Source organism: Trichomycterus rosablanca, chromosome 3 (genome assembly GCF_030014385.1).
Source record: "Trichomycterus rosablanca isolate fTriRos1 chromosome 3, fTriRos1.hap1, whole genome shotgun sequence".
In the NCBI taxonomy this organism is placed as follows: domain Eukaryota; kingdom Metazoa; phylum Chordata; class Actinopteri; order Siluriformes; family Trichomycteridae; genus Trichomycterus; species Trichomycterus rosablanca.
Genome location: NC_085990.1, coordinates 15,989,930 through 16,012,727, shown reverse-complemented (window position 1 = coordinate 16,012,727; position 22,798 = coordinate 15,989,930). Strand labels below are relative to the sequence as shown.

Below are 22,798 nucleotides of genomic sequence, written 5' to 3'. Positions count from 1 at the left end.
AGCTGAATATCCCGCTGCGCCACCTGGGCGCCTTACAGTTTTTTGTTGATCTGGTACATTGATTGCAGGCCAGGCTTTCCTGTTGAACATCAGTGTTTGACCGTTTAAATGCTCTTTTGACTGAATGGGTTGAAATTTCCTCAGCACACTTGAAAATCTTGTAGAAAGTCTTCCCAGAAAAGTGTTATAGTTACAAAGTCAACGGACTTTGGAGTAGATTTTAAAGTCCAACAAGCTCATGATCAGGTGTACACATAAAATTTTCACCACAGTTGCAAAAAATGTTTGGGGACAATTTGGAACTGCAAATGACCAATTTATGTTTTACAATGCTTCTGGTCCATTTTGCATTTGGAAAACAGACAACCACGCCAACTGCAGTCCATCATTACAGTTGAGAGAGCATTATGGTTTGGAAATACTTTGCTGTTTTAGGGCCTGGGCAGCTTCAATAAAGGAATAATAAATTTAATAATATAAATTTAATAAATAATATCAGGGTGAAAATTTCATGACGCAATAAAAAAATATCCAAAACACATGTAAATCAACAACAGAATGGTTTAAACAGAGAAAAACCAAGAGAAGGGTTCTCAAATACTTTTCTGCTGCTGTAGCAAGCCTGACACTGACTAGCTAAATTATGTTTTCTTTGTTTCTGTTACTACAGCCATTGATGGCACCAGAACAGAACATAGTTTAAACAGAATTTAACAGTCACTTGTAAGGGCAATGGACTGCCATTGCCCTTACAAGTGACTGTTAAATTCTGGGATTAAAAAATCAAACTTTACTTTTTCTTTAAAAGATGAATACAGTATTGAATACTGAAAATACTTTTTGTTTTAAAACAACATTAAATATTGTAACAAATTAGAATTTTTCACATATTTTTATTGTGAGATAAAATATACATACAGCATAAGATTATTAATTAGATGTAGAAAATGCTCCTAACTACTTGTTAGTGATTGTGACTACAATTAGTGTTTACATAAATAGGGCTAGTTGGACGGCACCTATTACAAAGTACTTAAAACAACTGTCAATGTAGAATAGATGCTAACCCAGGGAGTCTTTATGCTTAAAGGACAATATGTTGAACTGTGCAGTGAATTAGAAACTCCTGGAAGACGTGTGATAATGTCTATGTCGAGTGAGCTTTTTGTTGAACTTGTTGAGGGGGCTCAATATATTTTTTATGACCTTCTAGTTACGCGACTGCAATTCCTTACCACTGTTAATCTTTTCATTTGTACACCCCCAACACCCTTAATATTTTATATATTATATATATATTATATATATATATATACACAGTGTATCACAAAAGTGAGTACACCCCTCACATTTCTGCAGATATTTAAGTATATCTTTTCATGGGACAACACTGACAAAATGACACTTTGACACAATGAAAAGTAGTCTGTGTGCAGCTTATATAACAGTGTAAATTTATTCTTCCCTCAAAATAACTCAATATACAGCCATTAATGTCTAAACCACTGACTCTAGATCACTGTGTTTTAATATGATTTGTTTTTGAAATGGGATGTCCAACAAACTTATGATCAGATGTACAAATAGTTTTGGCCATATCGTGTAGAATCACTCTGCATACATGACCGTCCTAAAATGAGAATACAGCTGGAGTGTTACATCTTGAATGATTAGACAAGCCGATTGAACAAGATATCGCGAGAAGAGTGAATCAATCTCCATTCATTGCATGTCACATGGGTAAACGAGATTTCAATTTACTACTTAAATACTTTTTACTCTTTTATTCATTGTGTTCATTTTACACAGTAAATCAGACAGTATAGAATTAAAATGGATCAGTGGAACATCAAATGTTACAATCTTGCAGAAAAGTGTTTGAAGTTTCACTTTTACAGGCAGAATTGAAGGTAAAAGCTGTTACTCTATTCCTCTGTTTACTTTATTGCTTGGCGCTGTTTGGTGCATTATGCGCAAATGCAAGTGCGATGATTTATTTCTATTAAATTATGCAAAATGAATTGAACGTTTAATATTTAACTGGAAATGTTCTTAAATAAGTGTTTTTTATGATTTTACCTACTTATTAAAAACTTTACATTTTTAATAGTATATCTATCATTAAACAGACTCCAGTAGTACAGCAAATACTAGTATTCCCAAAATATATGATCTGTGCAAATTTGCTTGTCAGGATAAATAATGCTAGTATCCATAATCATACCTCAATTTTCTGATCAGAAACATTTGATCAAAATGTTAAACTTGGACGAAATAGTTCCATAACATCAGTGCTGAGGGGGGTTAACTCCTAAAACGTTTACAAGCACCTTTTATTTATAAGAATTCATATTTTAAATCCAGCATTATGTCTCTATTAACATCCATATTCCAATGTGTTTTATTGGTGATACACTTTAAAACATTCTGCTTATGTAATTACAATACAGTGTTGCATTGCAGCCCATTCATGTATAACCGATGCACAGACATGCGCAAACATCCAACCCTGCACAACGTTGTATTTAAATTGTGAACACGTTAGTGCCAACATATTATAACATCCATTTTTATAACAGCACAAATATCATGTTGGTATTAACATAATATTAACATGGAAAAGGTGCAGTTTTGAGTTGTGTTGGTGGTGACTTCAACATTATGCCCCTGCAGCTTCGTGTTCAACAGTCTGGAACGTTCTAGAAGAAGCCTGAGAGAAATTTCACTGGAGTTTATTGGTAGACAAGACTGCATGGTTGAGTTTCCTCTAAATATATGGAGTTTATGTTGGTGAATAACTATAAAATTACTTGAAAATAACTACAAAACATTCTATAAGCAATATTTTTTTTATTATAATTTCTAAAATTTACATTTGGGCGATAAAATAGCAATGTATGTTTAGGTAGGGCAGTTGCTACCTAGGTTAGCTATTTTGTGTAGAAGGTGTATAGAAACACAACATTACTCTCTTATATTTTATTTATTTAACTTATTAATGGACACTTGAGTTAACTTGAGTCAATTGTGAAGGGTAAAAATGTACTTCATTCTTAGCTTGTGAGTAACAAATGGTAGGAAAGTGCACCCATCAACAAACTAATAACACTTGTGAGAAAATTACCTTATAACCTTGCACAATAACTAATTCAACCCCCAAACATGTTTTATTTCAACTTTCTAACTTACTTTTACACAGTTATTTGTTGTAACAACATTATGAACACCTCATTGTGTTTGCTGGGAATGTAGTATTGTCACAAGGACATTTTGGCTTCAATCAAAAACAGTGATTTTGTCATTGATATTAATAAGATTGTGTGTTGATGGATTACATGCACTGGTGGTGCTTGGGTAATGCAGCGGTGTAATATGCTAGCCCACTACCTCCGAACTCTTGAGTCGAAGCTCAGAGGTGCTATCATCATCTTACAGGCACAGTTGGCCATGATAAGAAGGGTCAGCAGGGCTTCTCTTCAATGTCTCTGCAGAAAAGAGGCCAATTGGTTAAGGCAGTGGTCCCCAACCACCGGGCTGTGGACCGGTACCAGTACGTGGGTCATTTATTACCAGGCCGCACAGAAAGAATAAATAATTAGAGATCGCTACATCAGCAATGAAAACACTACTTTTTTATGGGTGTTATTGTCTCCAATCATTCCTAGGTGGGAAAGCGTCTCGTTGCAGCGAAAAAAGCGAATTTCTGGATAGTACAGTTATTCTATTTTAAATCCCCCCGCCCCTGCTGGTCCGTAAAATTATATCTTATATGAAACCGGTTTGTGGTGCAAAAAAAGGTTGAGGACCACTGGGTTAAGGCGTCTGCACGAGTGGTGGATGATGATTCACAGGAGGCATAGCTTGACTGTTCGTACCATTCTCTGTGAGAATCCACCGCTCCAGGTAAAAGGAAGTGTGTCTGAGGGGACACCCGTTAGCCTGTGGCTCTCCTAGGTTAGCGCAGGAATAGGCTATGACTAAATTGAAAGAAAAGAATGCCCCTTCCCAAAAAATGGCTTTTAAATGGAATGTTTATCATTTATCTGAATCATGCCATCAGCCATCAATTCCAGTGCTGCACGCTATTTTTCATGTATTTCATGCTGTGCTCAACAGTATACACAAAACATTTCTTTAAATAATGTTTAAAAATGTTACCAATGCTGTAAAACACACACGGAGACAATGAGCTCTGGCTATTGATTATACAGTGTGTGTGTCTGGTGCATGTTCCTGAACAGTGGTGTTTGACATTATAGGCTACAATAAATAAAGCAGACAGTCAGGGTTATTATAGTGAACTAAAATAAAAACTTACATATTAATATAGTACAATAAAACTTTTAAAACAGTAAAAATATTACTGCATCCAAAATACAAAAACCCAACAAAAATACACCAATAAATACGTAAATATAATTTGTTATTAATAAATAATACTTCGTTTTTTTATTGCAACATTTACATTTGTAGTGTTCTTGCAGGTTTAATTTATAGAAATTATCATTGTGTTAATATTCCTAAAATAATTTTCAATTCTAATATTTAACTCAACATCTTACATCTTTCCAGTGAAGTCATTATAAGTTTAGACATCATAAACAATTATATGTTTAAAGAAATAATATTAATAGGCAACGTATTACAACAATTACAAATTGTTTTGCAAAATGATTTTGCCAATTACAGCTTCAGTACATCATTGGTAAGAAGTTACTTACCCTACATGAAAAAAAATCAGCCTTGAATTATTTATCTGTAGGGTTGTGGTTTGTTAAAATGTTTAGATTTAATATCTTGGCCTAGTGTATGTCTGTACATTGTTTTAGTCATGTTTTTTTCATTATTGCGTTTAATGCCCCATCACAATATCATGATGCTCCTACGTCCATACTTCAGTGTAGGTATGGGTTTTATGGAATCAGACATGTATCCTTTTTCCCCCAGACATAACTCGTTGTATTATTTTAGTTTCTTTTGATTAAAGTTCCTTTAAAAGTGCTTTGATTTGGCTAATTGCTTGTGTGCAGCTCGTGGAAGTTTTGTTTTAGGTGTAGGAACAAAGATGATTAAGGCTGTTTATCGTGTATTTGTTGTTTCTGCTGCTTTTAGGTCACCCTGCAAAAATTGTTGCAGTGACTCACGTGACTGCTGGTGTCTTACCTTTTTATCTCTGGTCTGAAAGTGTGTTAAATCTTGGCACACCTGTCCCTGGGGTTTAATGAATTTTTTTTAATTTGATCAAACCAAGTGAATTTATTAGATGTTTTAAAGTGTTTACTGTGGCTTTGTAGCTGTTTCATTCAACTGGTGTTAAACAGTTTTGTTCCTGAGAACTTTAGGTAGCTTCTTTACATTGACCTTTATACTACCTGTTGCGTAAAAGCTTTACAACTGGCAACGTCTTTTTTGAATTTGCAGCATTAATATTTTATGTAACCTATATATTTTTTATATACAGAATATTTGCCTTATCAATTTAGTCTTTTCAACAAACCCTTGATTATACTTATATAAAAAATACATATTTTGTAATAATATTTAGTGTTCAAAGTCAAAAAATGATGTGTATACATTGTAACTGGATTAATGCACTGAAAGTCGATTAAATAACATATACAAAAGTGGACGAAGACTAGTTTTTACTCACTGTGCTTTGTGCTGTGTGTATTTATGTATTTATTTATTCATCTATTTATTCAGCCCAAAAAATCCACTACTTTTAAAATACATGTAAAATTACTACAAGTAAAAACTAATAGAAAATGTATAAAAAATAAATAAATCAACAAAATTAAATGAGGAAACAAAACCACAAACAAAACTATTTCATAATAAAAAACAAGATTATTACTTAAAAAAAAGATGAAAAAAGATGACAAACACCACTTTTCCATTTTACATATATTCAGCAGTTGTTAGTATGTTAAGAAAGCTGTATGATGGTGGAGCTCATTGGTGAAGATGGCTCATTCTTGCAGTCTGCGTGCAGAGAAAGACTTTGATTGGCTGGCTGAGCGGCGTGTTTTTCCGGTCTTTCCTCAGTACAGTCAGTTGCTTATTGGGAGGAGAGAGGGGATTTGCCAAGAAGTGGTACAACCACATTGTAGGTTAATTCTGTTGCTATTATTAGTGCTTAGACAGTCCTTGAAAATCAGTGTATGAACCTCAGTGTTCAGAGTCAGACATGAACCAGTTTTTCTCCCTCTCTCCTCCCTCTCATCTCTATCTCTTTCTCCATCCCTCTCCTGGTCCTGGTCAGAGTCTGTGCTGTGGGGTTGCCTGATCGGTCACCCAGGCGTGTTGATGACAGTCTTTGAGGAGTTCTGAAAGAGCGGCTGCAGAAACATTCCTACCGTACCGAAAACACACACAAAGATGAAGATCCAGAGGAACAGGCGATCGATCACCATAGCAACGTATTTCCAGTCCTCACTCACCTGTGAAAGTGATAAAGACAGCAGGTTAAAGGTAGGGAGGGTGGCGGGATGGAGAGTGGAAAAGTATCAATTTACAATAGGGAAAAGGAAAATGGTATGTAGGAAAATGTATTTAAAAGCAGATTGTTTAGACAGTAAAGATTACCATTGGGAAAAAATGTCAATGTTTGCACAATTTACTTCATCGTAATGCTCTACTAGCAATCATGGGTCATTAACCTGGCAGATAAAACTGGTGTCCACATGCCATTAAGATGTATACACCCATCTATGAAAGCAACTTTTTATTTACCTTTTTCACTGCATATCCTGGTTAGGGTCCTGATATGAAATTGTGTGGATAGGGACCAGAGTCACAAAATACGAAGTCAAGTCACGAGTCTTTAGGCTAGAGTCCAAGTCAGGCCGTGAGTCTTTAGGCTAGAGTCTGAGTCAAGTCACAAGTCTTTAGGCTAGAGTCAGAGTCAAGTCACGAGTCAAAATATACACAAAACATACAGTATATTGGAAATGTAGCGTAGAAATAAACAATATGTAAGTTCAGATAAAAAAACAACTACAAAACTGTATTTTGCCGTTTTACTTCGTGCCTTTACGTTCCTAGTCATTTTGCAAATGAATGTAATTTCTGTAACAAGAAGGTACCAGTTAAAAGCTGAAACTGATACGTTTTGTTTTCATCGCAAAACAAAAGTGAGTGATAAATCACGGCACAGCGGCCAAAATCCAAAACACAGCAAAAAATAAAATCATAACCACTGCTTACCTTAGCTTATGTTCTTTCAGATGCTATTAAATGTATAACCGTGTGTCCCATTAGGAATATAATCCGTTATTTTGTAAATCTGTACTTATAATTAAAAACCTCCAAACTTTTCCCGGTTGTGAAGTAAAACACTAACTCGTTAGAAAGCCAATCAAGCATTTCATTGACACATCATCCGTGTGACGCAAACTGAATAAATGCAAATAACAGCATTTCTTACAAAAAATTTTAATCAGAAGGTCTGATTGGTTCTTCAACCATTAGCGCCAATTCTGAAGAAGCGCTGAAGTCTGAAGTTGCTGTGTGTGCGACTTATGTGCGACTCGCACTCGAGTCGCAGACTAGAGTCCCCATCTCTGATAGGGACATGGACAGTAAGAGGGATGGTCAAAAAGGCCAAAATTACAAGGATCACAGTTAAAGATTTGCAGAAGGTGGCAGCATTTTAAATTTTAGAAAGCCTGTAGATGGCATGTTAAAAAAGATGTTTCCACAAATGTAGCCACCAGGGGTTTGCAAGACTCCAGTAGCCTGTACAAATCCCTGACTTTAACCACATTAAACACCTCTGGGATATTAATGGCCTGGGTTTAGCAATAGGATGTCTATCAAGTAACCTAATGCCTTTTACACCCTATGTAGTGCCCTGTGTGACAAATAGGAAGTCAATAGGTATTTAAGCCTATATGGATGTAAGCTAAAAAAATTAAGATGTGACTCACGCTGCGATCATCATCTTCACACTTCATGTGGTTGGCAATGAAACGCACGCCATCCACAGCTTCTTCAAAGCCCGGACATGCCTGCCCCAGAATGCCCTGAGTGAGCGGAGTTGTGAGTGGAGTAGAAGGCTGTTGATTCGCTCTGGGCACAGCTGAGGTGCCCTCGCACCCTCCGTCCCTCAAGCCATTTAGTGCATCAGTAGAATCTCTTCCTCCCTCGCCCACCTCTCCTGCAAACTGCTTGACAGAGGCACGATTCACATAGCATGTGCATGTTTCACCACTTTCCTTTTCACTGGCATGGCGCCGTTGGCGAAGCTTCTGGCGCTCACTGCTGTTCCTGGGCTGGCGCATAAAGAGCAGGGCAGGAAGCTTATCAAGAAAGACCACCCTAACCCAGGGGGGCATGGTGTGGGTGGTTGGAGAGCGGTGGTGAACATTGAGCACGCATACGCTGGTGACTATTGAGAAGGTGACCAGAACCATGGTGAACATCAGGTACTTTCCGACGAGTGGCACATCCAGAGATGTGGGTGGGACAATTTTGGAAATGAGCAGCAGGAAGACGGTGAGTGCCAACAGCACAGAGATGCACAGAGTCATCTTCTCGCCACAGTCCGATGGCAAGTAAAATACGAGGATGGCCAGTGATGTGATCAGAACACATGGGATTATGAGGTTGATGGTGTAGAAAAGTGGCTTACGGCGAATTATAAAGTCATATGTGATGGCCACGTAGGCTGGGTCTGATGGGTTCTCGTTGCGGCGCCCTGGCAGAGCAATGATGTCCCATTCACCACTTGGTGTAAAGTCATCCATGCTGGCCACATCAGCACGCAGCACCAGGTCCACTTCTGTGCGGTCATAAGTCCACGAGCGGAAGCTCAGCGTGCAGTTCTGTTGGTCGAATGGAAAGTGCTTCACCTCGATCTTGCAAGCGCTCTTGTAAATGGCAGGTGGTAACCAGAACACACTGCCGTCGTAGGAGACTACAGCGTTGGAGTAGAAGGATACTTCATACATGCCGTCAGCACTGGAACAGAAAGAAAGGTGTTTGCAGAGGCCTTCTTTATTAAAGGTGCAGGTCGTGGAACTTGACCCCCCCTTTCAAAATGAAAAGGTAGAATTGACTTACTTGTTATAGAGGACAACATCTGGCAGCCATATGTGTTTAGAGGGAAGACGGACCTTCTTCATACCATCAAACTCTTCCGGGTCCCAGATGAGACGGTAGTCCTGCCACTCCTGAACACAGCCAAATAAATCAATCATGTCAGTACAGTCAAATTCAACCAGGTGACAAACACTCACTGTAACATTTTACATTTACATTTTTGGCATTTAGCAGACGCTTTTATCAAAAGCAACTTTATACAGTCTAAGCAATTGAGGGTTAAAGGCCTTGCTCAGTGGCCCAACAGTGGAAACCTGGTGGGGTTTGAGCCAGCAACCTTTTGCTTACTAGTCCAGTACATTAACCTCTAGGCTACAACTGCCCACGTTAATACATTAACCTTAATTATACAGTACAATGAAAGCCAGCTTATACCTTGTTGCTACTTTTATAATACTTTTATATACCTCGGAGATGGGGACTCGAGTCACGTAAGTCGCACACACAGCGACTTCAGACTGGACTCGGACTTGTTTCAAATGACTTGGACTTGTTTCAAATGACTCGGACTCGACTCATGACTCGCAAAAAAATTACTCGTAAACAACAAGAGTCCCTAGCGTCAGCATGTGTTACCTACGTAGTGCACTTCACAGGAACAACTGGGGTGAATGGAATGCTCCTACAGAATTGGCACTAGTGGTTGAAAGACTGCTTTCTGAACCAATCAGACCTTCTGATTTAAATTTGCATTTGCATTTATTCAGTTTGCGTCACACAGATGATGTGTCAATGAAACGCTTGATTGGCTTTCTAACGAGTTCATGTTTTACTTCACAACCGGGAAAAGTTTGGAGGTTTTTAATAATAAGCACATTTACAAAATAACGGATTATATTCCTAATGGGACAACATTCCACATTTGGCCGCTGTGCCGGGGTTTATCGTGCGCTTTTGTTTTGCAATGAAAACAAAACGTATCAGTTTAAGCTTTTAACTGGTACCTTCTTGTTACGGAAATTACATTCATTTGCACAATGACTAGGAAAGTAAAGGCACTAAGTAAAACGGCAAAATACAGTTGCTAATCTGTTGTTGTTTTTTATCTGAACTGACATATTATTTGTTTATTTCTATGCTACATTTCCAATATATGTTTTGTGTATATTATATTGACTCATGACTTGACTTGGACTCTAGCCTAAAGACTCGTGACTTGACTCGGACTCGTATTTTGTGACTTGTGAACATCTCTGGTATACCTACCATATGCTGTGGTGTGGAAAACCTTTTGTTTCTGTGGTATCGTTTGTAGATACCTGACCATGTTCTTGTTAGATATTTCATTCAGTACCCATGGGCATTAATAACTATAGCCTACATTCAGATGGAGTCCTTTCTGTGTAGAATTTGCATGTTCTCCCTGAAAGTTTTCTCCGAGAGCTCCGGTTTCCTCCCACAGTCCAAAAACAAATGAGGTTAATTGGAGATACAAAATCGTCCATGACTGTGTTCGACAATTATGAATCTTGTGTAACCGGTAACTACCTGTCCTGTCATAATTGTAACCAAGTGTGTAAAACATGATGTTAAAGTCCTAATAAATAAATAAACAATAATAGCATACACTTTTTTGGAAGGGCCACAAAAACTATGTGTTTTTTGCCAGAAACTCGTCAAATCATGTCTTAATGGACCTCGCTTGAAAAACTGACATGACAGACGTTCGCAAAAACCACAAATGTGAAAGTATATATTTTATGCTTTATGCTATAATTTATGAAACAACCAAAATCAATAACTAGGAGAATTTAATTTTATAACTTAAATTATATACTGTGTATATTTGTCACACTGAATGATATCTGTTAGCTGTATGACATCCATTTGCTAAATAAATCATATAACTCAAAGAGAACAATTACATAAAACACAACAGATTCCATTTTTTAAAGAAACTAAGTTAATGAACAATCATGTGACCTTGTGAAAAAAGGTATTTTTTCTTTCGTTAATCACTCAACCGTGTAAACAAATTTAATTCATATGCCAATTTAGATAATTAAACACAACCAGAATTACTTTAAGCCCTGTTAAATAAAATCTTAAACCACATGTGTCAAACTCAAGGTCTAGGGCCAAATCTGGCCAGCCACATCATTTTATGTGGCCCGCGAGAGCTTAAAAGACGTGTGATTGTCTTAAAAACACTGTAAAATCGTACATAAACTGCTCCCACAATGCATGCCGACTGCATCCCGCCACCAAATGGCAGTGTTTCCACATCAGCGATTAACGGTATTCCAACAAGTGATGTTCAGAAATATTTGCAAATAATCCCAATATGTACAAGAGGAGAAAACTAAAGCAGAAGGAAGAGAATTTAATGAAAGATGGAAAAGTGAATACAAGTCGTGTCTGTGGTAAAGGAGTACAATATAAATGTAGATATACATTATAAATATACAGTATAAATTTGGCATTTTGACACCAAATACAGAATTTAGCCTCCAAGAAAAACAACAAATTGTCCAAGACTTAGTCACAGCAGGATACATTACAACCATAATGCAGATGTGGCCCTCGGTGACACTGAGTTTGACACCCCTGTCTTAAACCATATAATCAGTCGAGGAGTCACAATAACGATTTTATAGGAACACCATCATAATCTAGGAAAATTCCAGAAATGTTTAAATATTGTGTACAAAAAGAATTCTCCTAGCAGTGTGTGACTTCAGGACTCCACTAAACCATTGTTAGAGCTCCAATTCACCCTGTAAGTCACAGATGCTGAGGTCAGGACTCCTGGCACCACAATAAGTTAGACAATTGGCAAAAATGTGATTGAACCTCGCACAGGGGAACTAACTCAATTAATTAAACTTAGTAGAAAGCAAGTGAAATCCGAAAGAATAATTAAACTACATTTTGGCCATAGCCAAACTGCTAAAGTCACAGCAAGATTGTAAACTGCTGGTACATTGTTTATGCCATACAATGGAAACACCAAAATAAAAAGAATAAATCTAGATCTCGGCAGATTCCACAGCAAAAATAAAAATCGTGTTAGCTGGATGTGTTTGTAGCTGCTAACTGGAAGCGATGACTTACTGTGCTTCATTAGATGACAGAAGTAACAGCATGAGCCCATAAAATGTGATTGATACTCAAGATGAGGAGGCTAAAGAGCCATAACTAATAGCTGTCATCAAAACACCCACTCAAATAGAACAAAAAAGTAACAATTATCTAGTGATAGTAATAATTATACACTTTTCTTGTTGAGATTTAATCAAAAAGCCCTTTAAAATAATTCTCTTTCAGCTTTCACTCCCACACAGGGCTGAATAGTTGGTATGACAGTCAGGATGCAGTGTAGCAGCTTTTACTGACAGCAGGCAGTACTCCTGCCAAGCTGCATTTCATAACCATGAAAATCTGATCACATGATTGATCTGCCATTGCCCACCATAGCTCAGGTGCTACTGACCCTGGGTTAATTCATGCTAAGGTGAGAAGAGATGAATTATATAGTGTTGTGAAAAAATAAGTGCCTCCACTGTTATTGCCAGCCTGTCACAGTGAATGATTGCAGACCATAAAGCATGAGAACTTAAAATTTTTAAATAAAAAACATTCCCACTCATTTCCTAAATCCATAAGCAAGATAATGCAAGTAAACTAGAGAAAACTAGATTAATGACACCACTGTCTGTAATATGCTAGAAGGGAATACTCTTAACCCTTTAATGGTCTGCTCAACCATTTGAGTCTAAGTACTTGGGTAAAAATAAGCTGTATTTAAATAATCTTGTTTGGGCCGCATCAGTCCTTGGTTGACGTGTTCAACTCCAAAATATTGGTTAATGGTTTTAAGAAAACAGCCTTTCTAACCTATGTCATTTTTGTGATCATCTCAACTGTTCGGTAGAGGCTCATTAAAATACTGTGTTCACTGGTAAACAATAAACAATTTTAATTGTTTGTTGTTGGTATAGGCCCAACAAACTTAAGAACTGCAAATAAATATTGTTTTAAACAGTATTTATTTGGCGAGACTATTAAAGGGTTAATACAACTCCCAATAATTGCTGTGGTCTTTTAAACCAGAAAGTCCATGATCAATCAGTAAAAGTTTCTTAGCCTGTTTAACACAGGAATCATGATGCCATTGGTCCATATTTTGCCCTTTTATTGAACTGTGAACTTTTCCCTGTTTTGATACATATTCCAATTCCACCTCAGCTTCAATTCACAAACAAATGACCTTACACTTTTTTAAAGAATTTTCCTGATAGTGTGTAAAATGTATTGTTTTCATCCTGTTTCGGGTGCAGCAAAGACCCCCACACCATTACAATACTACTACTATGTTTGTTGGTATAGTGTTTATACTATGCAATACTATATTTATTAAAATGTTCACTAATGTTAAACATGCATTGATGTTTGTCTTAGCAGTCTCCCATAAATCCCATTTTCACCCAGTCTCTTTCGTATTGTGGAATCGTAAACACTGAAGCTAAAGATGTCAACAGTTTTAAAGATTGTTTTAGAATCTGAACTCCTCGGTTCGAAACTCAACGTTGCCACAGGTCGACTGGGCGCCATCTAGCGGGCATAATTGGCAGTGCCTGCAGCAGAGACATCTCTGCTAGGGCGGGTTGACCGGACTATGTGGGTGGGGTCTTCAAACACTGTGTAAGGACCCTAATTGGCAGAGTGCATAGGTGAAAAAGGGTTCTGCTAAGGTTGTGCGTGGGTTGTCAGAGGCGTGAGCAGCAATATACCCACCTCGACTGCAATCAGGGATCCCCCAACAGCGGAAGACAAATTAACTACGCTAAATTGGGAGAAAAATGCATAAATAAAATAGAAAATTGGCCACTCCTGTGTAGACTCCTGTGTAGACTTTTTAATGTTTCATGTTTTCTTCATTTAAAGGTGGCTCTCACATTGGTTCGGAGGAGTCCTACAGCATATAAATGTCTCCTGTCAGACTTTTTCTCTCAAGCTGTTTTGGAATATTTCTCTTCTACAAATGAATTAATATGGAAAAAAGTCTTTTTTTTTTTTTTTTTTTTTAACTGAAACATAAAATTCCTTTTGCTGAAATACAAGAAGCACTTATAAAAAAATAAAAAAGTACTATTACATAGTTTAATTAACATTATTGACAATAATGATTTAAATATGGAGACAGACATTTGATTAAATGAATAAACTCACTGATAGTAAACCTGTTTTATTGCCAATGCATACAAATGTAAAACTGTGGAACGTGATAGCTGCAGTCATCTTAAAAAAATATGATTAGCTTTAAATAATTACATTATTATAAACAAAGGTAGTTACAGCAAAGAAAATTATAATTAGCTTTAAATAATTACAACTGTAATGATTATGACAGGCCTAATCAGTGTGTTCAATTGATGTCTTTGTTGATGTCCGTGTGTGAGCATAAATTATAAACAAAGGTGCCTTGTGGGGAACTGAGGCATAATAGGTCCTCAGCACCCTCTTGCCGTGGGTAAGAGTCCAATGAAAGGGACACCTTGATGGCCGTAAGGTGCAACCTGTGTCTGCGGAGGAAGAGGTATGCTGTGGCTGCCATTGGCCCAAAATAGCACTTTGGCTCCTACTTTACATAGATAGGAGGTTGGAGGGGCTCGCTCCAGTCAATTGGCTGGTCAAGTCTTGTTCTGGGTTATATCTTATCTGAGATCCCTAGAAGGTGTTTGTTTAGGGCCATTCGAGAGACAATAACGTCAGTTGCTCATATGTCACCCGAATATCCCTAGTGCACAACTGCTGGACTTCTATAGCTCTGTGCGTCCCCTTGTTGTGTAGGTAAGTGTGAAATAAGGGTGACAAATATTGAATGCTTCAATTATGTATACTAAAATGAACCCAAAACAAAAGCTGATAGACTACAATATAGACAAAGTATTGCTTTTGGTCCTGGTCCTTATCATGCTGAATGAGAACTGGCCAAGGTTCATTGTTATGGAATTACTGGTACCCGAAATGCAGCTATCCAAGCTTTCCCCATTTGCAATACAAAAGGGCATACTGGGAATTGCTGGGACAAAAGGCTAAGGTCAGGACAACTCCTGGTTAAGTGGGCCATGAAAGTACAAGCAGATAACCTTTTAAGTGTAAAAACCTTTGTGACATGGGACTTGGAAAACATGAAGGAGGAAGACACATTACAGTAAGCAGACAGGGACAAATTATCCAAACAAACACCTACACCCTGACCTTTGTGCAAACCATTGTCCTCTGCCAATATTCTAATGTGCTACCAAGGAGTGAATTTAGACCTATTTATCCCAAACCCTATCTGATGTTTCACGTGACAGAGGTATGGACATCAGTCGGCAGTATGTAAGAGCAACATCACATGCTGCGACTGCAGAGAAGGTTGGACAGAAGCCACCATCATCCCTATCCCCGAGCCAGACAAGGACCATAATAATCTGGATAATTATAGGCCCACAGCTTGAAGCTGATGGTGCAATTACTGAGGCCCAGAGCGGATTCTGCATAAGGAGGAGGTACTACAGACAATCTTGAGTCATGGAATGCCTTCATTAGAAAGGAACAAGCCATAATTTCCCTCATTGAGAATGTGTCCTACACCACATGGAGGTTCGGGATACTGAGGTTATCTCTATTGCATGGGCTTCAGAGACTGACTCCACTGTATTATGAAAGACTTCTTAGGGGAGAGACACTTTAGAGTAAAAGTCAACAACACCTACTCCAACAGCCACACCCAGGTGAACAAACTTAACTATTGATGTGTGGTATACATGGCAGCCAGAGAAACATACCAGAGTATTTGGCTGGAGCTGGAGGCCTTCAGGACATCAGCAGTTTCAAATCTATGCATAAAAATGTGAGCTAGCCCTACAGTACATCAAAGTCAGAGTCAATGTCTGAAACATTTACCCCAGTGTGCTACCCCCACACCTGTTTCAAACAAAACCAAACTTTATCCGACCTCATTGTTGTGCATCCAAACATACACCAATAGGCATAACATTATGACCACCTCCTTGTTTCTACAATCACTGTCCATTTTATCAGCTCCACTTACCATATAGACTGTGGTCCATCTGTTTCTCTACATACTTTTTTAGCCTGATTTCACCCTGTTCTTCAATGGTCAGGACTCTCCCAGGATGACCACAGAGCAGGTATTATTTGGGTGTTGGATCATTCTCAGCACTACACTGACATGGTGGTAGTGTGTTAGTGTGTGGTGTGCTGGTATGAGTGGATCAGACACAGCAGTGCTGCTGGAGTTTTTAAACACCTCACTGTCACTGCTGGACTGAGAATAGTACACCAACCAAAAATATCTAGCCAACAGCGCCCCATGGGCAGTGTCCCATGACCACTGATGAAGGTCTAGAACAGGGGTCATCAAACTACGGCCCGCGGGCCGTATACGGCCCGTTGGTTTCATCTGACCGGCCCCTTTAACCACAGTAGCAATACATGTTGTCTGGCCCCTGTTCATCTTTAAACTCACAGTATTATAGCGAAAAAAAAATAACAGAAAAAACAAAAATTGGCCACCTGGAGCCTCCGTAGATTATACGGCAGCGATCCAATGGGTGGCGCTCCAAGCATGGTGGGTTCGGCGAGAGGAGTGATTGTGCGTATCAATAGAGAGATGACTGACCGCGAGACAAAGCCACGAGCGTTAACGGTGTGCCGTATTGCTAGGCAACATGAGGGCGAACATAACATTCGCAAACTATTACACTATTTCTTGGACGAAACACCCGCTTAATGATCAGGATTACTGTTTATATTAATCTGGACATTTCCATGTATAGTACATGACTTAAAATAGTGTTCAACCAAGGTTGTACTTGTTCTTTTCAGTGGCGTATTAATATGGAATGATGTGAGGTGGTCATAGGTGCGCTTATATCGGTGATTTTACAGCGGCTTCGAACGCGGCTCAGCCAATCAGATTTTAGGACCGGAACTATCCGTTTTATACATTATTTTATACAACACCATCAACGTATAATATGCCAATAACAATAGGATTTTTTTTCATGGAACGGATTAATCATTTTCCCTTTATTTCTAATGGGAAGAATTCGTTTGGTATACGTCCTGTTTGGTATGAATCCAAGGATCTGGAACGAATTAAGGACGTATACCGAGGTACCACTGTACCTGTGAGCAGACTTTATCGAAGTTTAAACACCTTAAATCTCCAACCAGATTCAGACTCATCAACACTTATTACCTATTATGACTGGCAGTAACAAATATGGAACCTGATGCTGACTGTCTCGTCAGGCAAAAGCAGACTCACAGTTCACACTTTTTTGGGGAAACATTGTATGAGTTGGGATAATGGAAATGATTAAAATAAATAAAATGTCTGCATTATCATTATGAAGTAAAATTATACTACAGTTATACACAGCAGACAATACATCCAGTATACATAGTAAATAGCTTTTTTTGGGGTGTGTTTACTATTTCATCTGCGGTCCGGCCCCCCGAAACACTGAAGAACAGTAATCCGGCCCTTAAGTTAAAAAGTTTGAGGACCCCTGGTCTAGAAGATGACCAACTCAACCAGCATCAATAGATGAGCGTTTGTCTCTGACTTTACATCTACAAGGTGGACCAACTAGGTAGGAGTGTCTAATAGAGTGGACAGTGAGTGGAAACGGTGTTTAAAAACTCCAGCAGCGCTGCTGTGTCTGATCCACTCATACCAGCACAACACACACTAACACACCCCCACCATGTCAGTGTCACTGCAGTGCTGAGAATCATCCACCATCTAAATAATACCTGCTCTGTAGTGGTCCTGTGGGAGTCCTGACCATTAAAGAACAGGTTGAAAGCTGGTTAAAATAGTATGTAGAGAAATAGATGGACTACAGTCAGTAATTGTAGAACTACAAAGTACTTCTATTTGGTAAGTGGAGCTGATAAAATGTACAGTGAGTGTAGAAACAAGGAGGTGGTTTTAATGTTATGACTGATCGGTGTATATATGAACAAAAAATTTACAACAAGAATACTTGCAACAAGAATTAACAACAAGAATACTTAAGGTTAGACACCAATCATCACTGCTGCTTACAATCATAGCTTTAATTTATATCTATGGTTGTTGAATACTTGTTTATACTTAAGTGTATTTTAGAATCAGAAACTGACCTGAGTGAGCCAGACGTTAGTAGTCATGATCTGCTCTCGCTCATGCTGTTCACAAATACAGAGAGAAAAAGAGGAAACATTTGAGTTACATTTATGCAAGCAAAGCTGTAGGTGATTGTGTGTATGTGTGTTAATCATTTTAAAATGGTTTAAATAACTGCTCTGCATCATGTTATGAATGGTTTTAGTTAACTTAGCACTAAGCTTCTGGTATTCTGATATTTGGCTAGATGTGTGACTGGCTAATCTTTTTTTTTCAAACATGCGAGAAAGAATGAAGAATGCTCTTTTTTAATGTATAATGTGCCACCATTTACTTTACTTGTAGTTTAAATGTCAAACGCAAGCGGCACGGTGGCTAAGTGGGTAACACTGTCGCCTCACAGAAAGAAGGTCCTGAGTTTGATCCCTGGTGGGGCGGTCATGGTCCTTTCTGTGTGGAGTTTGCATGTTCTCCCCGTGTCCGCGTGGGTTTCCTCCGGGTGCTCCAGTTTCCTCCCACAATACAAAGACATGCAAGTGAGGTGAACTGGAGACACTAAATTGTCCATGACTGTGTTTGATATAACCTTGAGAAGTGATGAATCTTGTGTAATGAGTAACTACCGTTCCTGTCATGAATGTAACCAAAGTGTAAAACATGACGTTAAAATCCTAATAAACAAACAAACCATTATTTGTGCTTAATGCAACAATTGAAACACGAACTATAAGACTAACATACTAACATTGTTATTTCAAATGCAATTTCCCCCCAAAAAATGACATTTTATAAAATACTATAAAAGAGAGTAAAACATGATGTTAAAATCCTAATAAATGGCTGCTCAGGTGGTGCAGCGGTAAAAACACACGCTGGAACCAGAGCTGGGATCTCGAATACATCATATCGAATCTCAGCTCTGCCTGCCGGCTAAGACTGAGCGGCCATATGAACAACGATTGGCCTGTTGTTCAGATGGGTGGGACTAAGTCGGAAGGGGTCTCTCTCTCTCTCATGACTGGTGCAATTACGACCTCTGCTGGCTGATTGATGGCGCCTGCACAGAGATGAGAAAAGAGTGCTCTCAGGGTGTGTCTCTCCATACACAACGCTGAGCTGCACTGCACCCCTGATGGGGTTTGCCATGTATATTTGATTACACAGTTTTTGAATGCAGGTATGCTTCAGGCTTGATATCAGGAGGGACAGGTTGTAAAATCATAAATAATCCCGACTCATTCCACAATCAGTTCCACCAAACCCCAGGAGATTCATTATAAAGCATTAGCCCCCAGCCTACTGCCTAGATAACATGGCTGGTGATTTACAATGCACTAAAGACATAGTACACTACAGCCAATCCAATTAGCGGTGAGGGTTCGGTGAGCAGTGTAGTAAATGATCAGTACTGCTAAGAATACAAATGTAATTCTTAACATCTACACTAGATGGCCAAAGTATAGAACTGCAATACTTAAAAAGCTTACAAATGCTCTTTCCAATAATCGAGCACAATTGCAGGCTGTTATAGCTGTTGGGTGGAGGGGCATTAATATGGCTCCATACTAATGCGGTGCTTGGCGGGGCAGTGATCTTATGTTTGCCCACCACTGTGATACAGATTAGAATCTCAGCGGGGCTATCTTAGAGGAGGAATGGCTAAAGTCTTGCGATGAATTGGCGTTCCTGGCTTGCACTTATTGTTTTTTCAGTGAAACTGGACCTGCTGTGACCTTGACCAGGACAAAGCGGTTGATGGCAATGAAAAAATATGCTTTTATCCATATACTGTAATATACAGTGTAATTTATACACTTTTTATTTTTTTTAAGATCCATGCTGGAAAATTGTACTCACCACACTGATAAGCTGGGCCAGTGAGACCATCAGCTGCACCGTCACCAACTCTGAGCCGTTTGTCGCTGGACGAATCAGTTTGTTGTAGTGCGCAGGATTTAGGAGGTGTTCCACCAATCGCTCCTCTGTGTCAGCTCCTCGACTAACTGTGAAAAAAACAAATCTTAGTTATTACTAATTATTGCCAACAGAGACATGATTGCATGTTTTACTTAAAAGTACCCTGGAAGTTTAGAATATATCATTGTTATGATTATGAGTATCATAATACTGCTGAATTTATGTAGATAATGATAGCGCAGAGTCAGCAGACTGGCATAAGAATAGCATAGCATTACATACATACATAGCTCTTACTAGGTGTTATCATCTAAATATACACTGCCTGGCCAAAAAAAAGGTCACACACTCTAATATTTGGTTGGACCACCTTTAGCTTTGATTACGGCACGCATTCGCTGTGGCATCGTTTCCACAAGCTTCTGCAATGTCACAACATTTATTTCTGTCCAGAGCTGCATTAATTTTTCCCCAAGGTCTTGTATTGATGATGGGAGATTTGGACCACTGCACAAAGTCTTCTCCGGCACATCCCAAAGATTCTCAATGGGGTTCAGGTCTGGACTCTGTGGTGGCCAAACCATGTGTGAAAATGATGTCTCATGCTCCCTGAACCACCCTTTCACAATTTGAGCCCGATGAATCCTGGCATTGTCATCTTGGAATATGCCTGTGCCATCAGGGAAGAAAAAATCCATTGATGGAATAACCTGGGCGTTCAGTATATTCAGGTAGTCAGCTGACCTCATTCTTTGGGCACATAACGTTGCTGAACCTAGACCTGACCAACTGCAGTAACCCCAGATCATAGCACTGCCCCCACAGGCTTGTACGGTAGGCACTAGGCATGATGGGTGCATCACTTCAGCCGCCTCTCTTCTTACCCTGATGCGCCCATCACTCTGGAACAGGGTAGATCTGGACTCATCAGACCACATGATCTTCTTCCATTGCTCCAGAGTCCAATCTTTATGCTCCCTAGCAAATTTAAGCCGTTTTTGCCGGTTAGCCTCACTGACAAGTGCTTTTCTTAAGGCTACACAGCTGTTTAGTCCCAATCCCTTGAGTTCCCTTCGCATTGCATATGTGGAAATGCTCTTACTTTCACTATTAAACATATCCCTGAGTTCTACTGTAGTTTTTCTACCATTTGATTTCACCAAATGTTTGTGATCGCCGATCACGAGCATTCAAGATTTTTTTCCCACCACATTCCTTCCTCGAAGATGATGTTTTCCCCACTGTCCTTCCAGTTTTTAATAATGCGTTGGACAGTTCTTAACCTGATTTTAGTAGTTTCAGCAATCTCCTTAGATGTTTTCTCTGCTTGATGCATGCCAATAATTTGACCCTTCTGAAACAGATTAACATCTTTTCCACCACCACAGGATGTGTCAGTCGACATGGTTGTTTAACAAATAAGAACCTACTCACTGCATCAGTTAGGGTTAAATAACTTGTTGCCAGCTGAAACATAATCACTCATGCAGTAATTATCCAATAGGAGGCTCTTACCTATTTGCTTATTTAAATCCAGGTGGTGACCTTTTTTTGACCAGGCAGTGTATGTTTGTATATGTTTGGATAATACTGAACAATTGTACTTAACTCAGGTTAGATCTCTCTTATTTTATGTAAGTCTAAGCTGAATAACCAAACAACTTAGATGCCAGTGATACTGGAGTGTATACTAGACTGTAAATTATTTTGTCTCTTGCATCTGACGCTTCTTCAAGCTCTGAGTCAGTGCAAGGTACACATCCTACCTCTCTTCCTCTTCTTTCCCTTTACATCAATCTTATTTTCCTCCAGCACTGTCTCTGCCCTCCTCCTCTCTCTCTCGTTTTCTGGTCGGTATGCAGGAGTGATGGCTTTACACAGTGGATCAATAAAAACCCTAATCATGCACCATAAACTAGCTGCTCATGCTGTCAAATTCTGCATCTACACCTCCATTTCAGCCTAACAGCAGTTCTATAGCTGCTCAGTACTGGTAGGAAATTCTCTGTGCTCAGCATCAAATATTATTGAAATTTATTTTATATAATTAAGAAATTTCATCAGTAAATTTATAAATCTGTCAGCACTCAGGTGGATCAGCAATCTAATCCTCTTTAGCCCAGTCTGGCCGGGCAGTCAAAACAGTTGGACAGGCCAGACGGGAAATCACCTGCTTGCTGATACAAAAGTGACTTCTGCTTTTGAGACACCGGCAGTAGTGGAAAAATATTAAAAACCAGAAAGTTTTGGTCATTATAGGTTATAGGTTTAGATTCAACAATTAAGGTAGGCTGTGATGTGTATTTTAGCTTTATTCTATCATTTAATTTATGAGTGTTCATTAATGACTGCCATGAAATGTGGCACTTTATTTTAAAAATCTGTGAGTCAGTGGAATTAAGCACATTTTCCCATGAATTTAGTAGGGCCCTATTTACGTGTCGTAATGCAGTTTATGTAAATATGTAGGAATCCACAGCTGGCCAGTGTAAAGATGTGTCAGACAACACGTCAGGGTAGGGATGCGCTGTTTTGTGGCCCTCCTTGGCCAAAGAGGGTGCCATGCAAGGCAAGCAGAGGTCCAAGTGACCCACCTGTCCAAAAAGGTATGAAGCATGGGATGCCAACTGCGTCAGGGTAGATTTC

At 38.8% G+C, this 22,798-nt stretch overlaps 1 protein-coding gene across 2 annotated transcripts; it reads right to left on the bottom strand.

Moving 5' to 3' along the window:
• Nucleotides 1–5,914: 5,914 nt before the first annotated feature.
• Nucleotides 5,915–20,137, bottom strand: chrnb2 (cholinergic receptor, nicotinic, beta 2). 2 transcript variants are annotated; one of them, XM_062991886.1, is made up of 6 exons: nt 20,093–20,137; nt 18,253–18,297; nt 9,064–9,173; nt 8,154–8,961; nt 7,929–8,057; nt 5,915–6,440 (listed from the first exon to the last, which is right to left on the bottom strand). In XM_062991886.1, exons 1-6 carry the CDS (start codon nt 20,120–20,122, stop codon nt 6,291–6,293), a joined length of 1,272 nt encoding a protein of 423 aa, XP_062847956.1. In that variant the 5' UTR covers nt 20,123–20,137; the 3' UTR covers nt 5,915–6,290. The 2 variants fall into 2 exon arrangements, with proteins under 2 accessions (XP_062847956.1, XP_062847957.1); XM_062991887.1 differs by having other exon boundaries at nt 7,929–8,080; nt 8,183–8,961.
• Between the last annotated feature and the right edge of the window lie 2,661 nt (nt 20,138–22,798).